The sequence below is a fragment of the Salvelinus sp. IW2-2015 genome, linkage group LG32 (assembly GCF_002910315.2).
Source record: "Salvelinus sp. IW2-2015 linkage group LG32, ASM291031v2, whole genome shotgun sequence".
NCBI classification, from domain to species: domain Eukaryota; kingdom Metazoa; phylum Chordata; class Actinopteri; order Salmoniformes; family Salmonidae; genus Salvelinus; species Salvelinus sp. IW2-2015.
Genome location: NC_036871.1, coordinates 28,808,764 through 28,815,295, shown reverse-complemented (window position 1 = coordinate 28,815,295; position 6,532 = coordinate 28,808,764). Strand labels below are relative to the sequence as shown.

The 6,532-nt window shown below is 42.1% G+C and overlaps 1 protein-coding gene across 1 annotated transcript in view; it reads left to right on the top strand.

The window, feature by feature from the left end:
• The window catches only part of wnt3a (wingless-type MMTV integration site family, member 3A), a 24,150-nt gene extending 17,618 nt beyond the window's left edge, over positions 1-6,532 (top strand). Inside the window, exons 3-4 of the mRNA XM_023976947.2 lie at positions 772-1,037; positions 1,193-6,532. Of these exons, the coding sequence (XP_023832715.1) occupies positions 772-1,037; positions 1,193-1,672 (746 nt within the window). The 3' untranslated portion in view covers positions 1,673-6,532. The remainder of the gene's footprint in view (positions 1-771; positions 1,038-1,192) is intronic.

Below are 6,532 nucleotides of genomic sequence, written 5' to 3'. Positions count from 1 at the left end.
TCTCAGCCTAGAGTCTTATAGTGAGGCCATTTCCTAACCTTTCAAAAGCTTAATTGAGTCTGTTAATTATAGCCCTGTCAGGCCTGTCTCTTCCTCTCATCTATCTGGAAGTTCCTGATCTTGATTAGTCATCAGTAAACTATGCCAGATAGACAGAGGCCTCCTTCCCTCTATCCCTTGCTCTCTCCCTCCATCTCTCCCTCTCTCCCTCTCTCCCACACACAAACATGCACACGCACGCACGTACACACACGCACGTACACACACGCACATACACACACAGTCAACATAGTCATTCATTCCAGATGTCTATGACATGTTTTCTTTGGAAGGGTTGATGTGTGACATTTACAGTATTATACAGGATTATACAGGACAGAACAGTAGCAGGTGTCAACATCATCATTCTGCAAACACTGACCTGCATTCCTATGTGCTTGTTGAGATACATTTATGGGTACATTCCAGCAAAGGTATTGGTAACAACAATCGATCATTCTCTGCACTGCCATGATTTTAGATGTATAGACCTGTAACCATATCAACTATCCTCATTCATGCTTGAGAAATTTCTCTTTGCTAAGAAGCAATTAGATTTATCACAGTAAGGTACTTAATTGTTACCCAGAAATGATCTGATATTGAAATAAAAACGTCTGCATTGGAACTTTAAAAACGTATATGGTTGTTCACATCTGTAAAAAGGCACCCATCCCTCTACGATAAATATATCAATCTGACATCTACCTCTCCCTCTCCTTCTCTTTACAGCCACGCGGGAGTCAGCATTCGTTCATGCCATTGCCTCAGCGGGGGTGGCGTTCGCGGTGACGCGGTCCTGCGCCGAGGGCTCAGCCACCATCTGTGGTTGTGACACACGCCACAAGGGCCCACCTGGCGAGGGCTGGAAGTGGGGTGGATGCAGCGAGGATGTGGATTTCGGCAGCATGGTGTCCCGGGAGTTTGCAGACGCCCGTGAGAACCGGCCCGATGCGCGCTCCGCCATGAACCGCCAAAACAACGAGGCGGGACGAACGGTGAGACGTCTCTCTGAATCACTGATAATATCAGCCTTATGGATTAAACATTCATAAAGATCACCAAGTGTTATTAAGACTTAGTAATATGGTGTTACTTTGACATTCGTTAAACTAATTACACCCCCGTGTTGTCCCGTCTGTCTCTCCCTCAGTCGCTGAACGACAACATGTTCCTGAAGTGTAAGTGCCACGGCCTGTCAGGCAGCTGTGAGGTGAAGACGTGCTGGTGGTCCCAGCCTGACTTCAGAGTGATTGGAGACTACATGAAGGACAAGTACGACAGCGCATCAGAGATGGTGGTGGAGAAGCACAAGGAGTCCCGCGGCTGGGTGGAGACTTTGAGACCCAAGTTCACCTTCTTCAAACCGCCCACGGAGCGAGACCTGGTCTACTACGAGAGCTCCCCCAACTTCTGCGAGCCCAACCCAGAGACAGGCTCTTTCGGGACGCGCGACCGTGCCTGTAACCTGACATCACACGGCATCGACGGCTGCGACCTGCTGTGCTGCGGCCGGGGACACAACACCCGGACGGAGAAACGGAAGGAGAAGTGCCACTGCATCTTCCACTGGTGCTGCTACGTCAGCTGCCAAGAGTGTGTTCGAGTCTACGATGTTCACACCTGCAAATAGATAGGGCCTTTGGAACTACTCTTTCTGCACCTCACCAAATGTTTTTTTTTAAATACTTCAACGTATAAAAGAAGAAGCTACCGTACGAGCCAGGCTCAGAGAACTTGAGAGGCTTTGATTGGACTTTGATCAAGCATTAGTTGACTTGTCTGTGGATTCAGCTACAGTACAGTCACCTAATAGGCAATCAAGATGGCGGCCTGTCATGTGATGCTGTGGTGTCAGCCGCTCTTAGAATGCTGAGGTAGTTCTAGAATACAGAGGTGGACTCATGGAGGCTCCATTCAGAAAATCAACATGGTTATGTTGATGATGATGTTGATGAACACCATCTCATCGATAGAGGCAAAAGAGGAGACCATTACAGAGTGAACTAAGAGTAGCCAAGGAGTGACTTTCAGTGACTTCCAGAAAGGTGTTTCAAGGCCTTGGTTTCCTTCCTTACACAACAAAAGAAAACTGTAGGTTGTATATGGCTATTTAAACTGTACTGTTGACAAGCACCATGTTGGTGAAAAGTCTGTATACTCTGTGTAGACTCCTTCATGTAGAACAGCACTGTCTAAACTTTTAGGACACCATACAATCTATTTTTCTAAATATTAAGTGGCACTCTGCTCTGCTTATGAGTTTTATATATCTACAAAAAAAGAACAGCATTTCTGAGCTATGTTCACAACTTTGTATGACCATGGTGCACTCAAAAGCACACATTCTACTCGACATTTGCAGTATGTAAGTGGTTACTAACTTTTCAACTGTTTTATGATAAATATAGTGTTAACATGTTACTAATGTTGGGATTAGAATGCACTTGCACCTAAGTGAATGTAGTTTTTACATTTCTGTGTTCATGTATTCTCAAATCCTCTGTCTTTTTTTAGTCTGTGGTATGAAGTAGGATTATTCTGATCTCAAAAAGCACATGAGCACAAATCAACCAAATCAAACAGGTTTGAAAATAATTTATGTTTATCCCTATACAATCTTCTATCAATTTCTCGTCGGGAACCCTGCTACAACTGCAAGCTCTTTGAAGAAAGTTGCCAAGAGTTGGCCATAGAACGATAGATGATGAAAACAAAGTTCAGCCCAAAGACAAATTACTTTCTGCTGGTGGAGGATGAGGTGGTCAGAGAGTCTAACGTGAGTTTGAAAGTTCAGCACTTGTGTCTAGTTGAAGAGAATAAAGCTTGTTCTACTCATTTTTATCAGTGTTAGTAACCGTTCAGCAGAACACGGTATGTGTATCACCACGTGTCCCGGTGCAGACAAACCCATGCTATTTAGTGTTTGAAAATGAAAGTATGTGAAAGAGACTTGTCCACGAGTATAATTCTGTTTTCGTTATGCCCATGAATGCATGTATGCAATCTTACTGTTTCCTATCTGTAAGCTATTGCTAACTGTAATCTGAAATGCTTCTCAGAGTATACTTTGTACAGTATGTTATGAACAGCAATCTGATGTCAAGTGGTAACCCAGCTGTAGTTGCGGTAAAACGATGACCAAAACCTGTGTATCTGATTCTGATTCCTGGCTTATAGATGTAGGATCTTAATTTGATCACCCTGTTTCAGGAGAACCTTCCTGCAATACAGGACATTTAAAACTTGTAGTGTATTTAAGGTTTAAAAAGGCTTCGGAAGTTTGTAATTTCCACTTTGAAATGAGATTTTCCCATACGAAAAATGTATCAACCACTACAAAAATTTCCATTAATTATAATCCACATAATAATTCACAAACTGGTTCAAATTAAGACCCTACATCTGTTTTCTTTCTCCTCCAACCTTACAAACTGCAGCATCACTGAAACTATCAAGACTTCCCCTTTGTATGCTGCTAATTATACATGTATGTATGTATTTATGTATGTATGTATGTATGTATGCATGTATGTACACTACATGACCAAAAGTATGTGGACACCTGCTCGTCAAACATCTCATTACAAAATCATGGGCATTAACCCTTTAGAGTCCAAGCCCTGTCTAAGCCGGGGGATATATGTCATTGTTTTAAGAAGGTCGTACCAAGGATCATTTAGCTATTTGATTTTGAATTGTAAGACCCCTTGAAGTATCCCAAAAATATATAAAAAAAATATTTGATGAAAATGTATTTTTGACCTTACTGCTATTAGCCCAATAACATATTCACTACATGGAACAACAGATAGTCCCCCAAAAATATCAAAAGGAGGATTGTTTTGAAGTGTCTCTCCTATATCTGAGAGAAATCAGAAATATCAGGAAACATTTGTTATTCTTTTTTACTTAACCCCTTATTTTTGGCACTAAACAGTCTAAGCCCTGTCTAAGCCGGGGGAAGGGGGTTCTACTAAACTATATGGAATTGTTTTAAGGTCATACCAAGGATCATTTAGCTATTTGATTTTGAAGTGTAAGACCCATTGAAGTATATAAAAAAAAATATATATAGGGGCCTCCCGAGTGGCGCAGCGGTCTAAGGCACTGCATCACAATGTTGTGGTGTCACTACAGCCTGGGGTTCGATCCCAGGTTGTGTCACAACCAGCCGTGACCAGGAGTCCAATAGGACGGCACACAATTGGCATAGCATCGTCCGGGTTAGCCCCCTGGGTTTGGCCGGGGGGCTTTACTTGCTACAGCTTATCGTGCTCTAGCGACTCCTTGTGGCAGGCCGGGCACCTGCAGGCTGACAGCGGTCATCAGTTGAATGGTGTTTCCTCTGACACATTAGTGCAGCTGGCTCCCGAGTTAAGCGACCGGGTGTTAAGAAGCGTGGCTTGGTGGGTCATGTTTCAGAGGACGCATGACTTGACCTCCACCTCTCCCAAGCCCGTTGGGGAGTTGCAGAGATGAGACAAGATCCTAATCACAAAATCGGGGAGAAAAAAGTGGGTAAAAATTACAACAACAAAAATATATATATATTTAATGAAAATGCATTTTTGACCTTACAACTGCATTGTACGGGGGTTTATTGTCATGCTGGAACAAGAAATGGCCTTCCCTAAACTGTTGCCACAAAGTTGGAAACACAGAATCGTCTAGAATGTGGACTCCTTCACTGGAACTAAGTGGCGTAGCCAAAACCATGAAAAACAGCCCCAGACCATTATTCCCCCTCCACCAAACTTTACAGTTGGCACTATGCATTTGGGCAGGTAGTGTTCTCCTAGCATCCGCCAAACCTGGATTCGACAGTCGGACTGCCAGATGGTGAAGCGGGATTCATTCCTTCAAAGAACGCGTTTTCACTGCTCCAGAGTCCAATGGAACCGAGCTTTACACCACTCCAGCCGACGCTTGGAATTGCATATGGTGATCTTAGGCTTGTGTGCGGCTGCTCGCCCATGGAAACCCATTTCATGAAGCTCCCTGATGAACAGTTCTCGTGCTAACGTTGCTTCCAGAGGCAGTTTGGAACTCGGTAGTGAGTGTTGCAACCGAGGAGAGGTGATTGTTACGCGTTACGTGCTTCAGCACTCGGACGTCCCGTTCTGTGAGCTTGTGGCCTCCAACTTCTTGGCTGAACTGTTGTTGCTCCTAGATGTTCCCATTTCACAATAACAGCTCTTACAGTTGACCGGGGCAGCTCTAGCAGGGCAGAAATGTGACGAACTGACTTGTTTGAAAGGTTGCATCCTATGACGGTGCCACATTCAAAGTCACTGAGCTCTTCAGTAAGGCCATTCTACTGCCAATGTTTGTCTATGGAGATTGCATGGCTGTGTGCTCGATTTTATACACCTGTCGGCAACGGGTGTGGCTGCAATAGCCAAATACACAAATTTGAAGGGGTGTCCACATACTTTTGTATATATAGTGTATGTACTGTATGTTAGTTATTCTTCTTTCTATGAAAGACAGCGTTTAGATGTAGGTTGAACAAAAATGTGAAGTTTTCTACTAATTAATTTTGCATATAGACTGGATAGACATGTACATGAATGTTAATCAAATATACATATTTTGATAAGTATTGTTTGCTAGTCTGTGTTTCGGTTGTGGACCGTGGACTAAGAAAATCAACTGTGGACTAAAAGTTATGTAGAGCGTCAGCTCAGATGAGCTACTGATTGCTTGGACAAATATGACACCTATATCACTTACTGCATATCATTACACCTATGTTATATGTGAGATCAATTACAACATAATATTCGTCCCTTTGCAGAACAAAAATGAGACTACTGAACCTCGAATCAAGAGTTATGAATTCCATAAGGAGCAAAGAACTTCAGCAATAGTTTTGTTGGTTCCAGAAGCTCTTGGGAAATAGGAAAGGTTGATGCTTGATTAAATAGTAAACTATGTATTTTCCTGTCAGGCATGTGTATCTCTCAACATGTTCATCTTCCATAGACATCCATAGACTTAAAATGCATTCCTCATACAATGACTGCCACTATGCTGTATACATGAAAGCCCCAGAATGACACAATCATGTTTCACATGAGATTACTTTTTGACTATGATAAACTACTGAGCAACCATTTTCAATACAAGCTGTGCTTTTCTGCATTTATATTTGAGTTCATGTTTTGTTTGTTTGTTTGTTTGTCTGTCTGTCTGTCTGCGTAGACAATTTGCTGACGTTCAAAACATTTTGTTATGGTCTTTAAATCCAAAGTTTTGTACAAATGTGTTATTTGCATTTATGTATTTCTAAAGTCTGATGTTTTTGTAATGATTATTTATTTGACCATAACTGTATATATTAGTAAGTAAGAGTATATATTTTTTGCTTTTAGCACTGTAACAGTTTTACCTCAATGTCTGTTTTATCACTGACTGTACACAGGATACTGTCTGTAATAGATTGATAGATGTTAACTTTAGAATAACATAATAAAACTACATAAAAAAC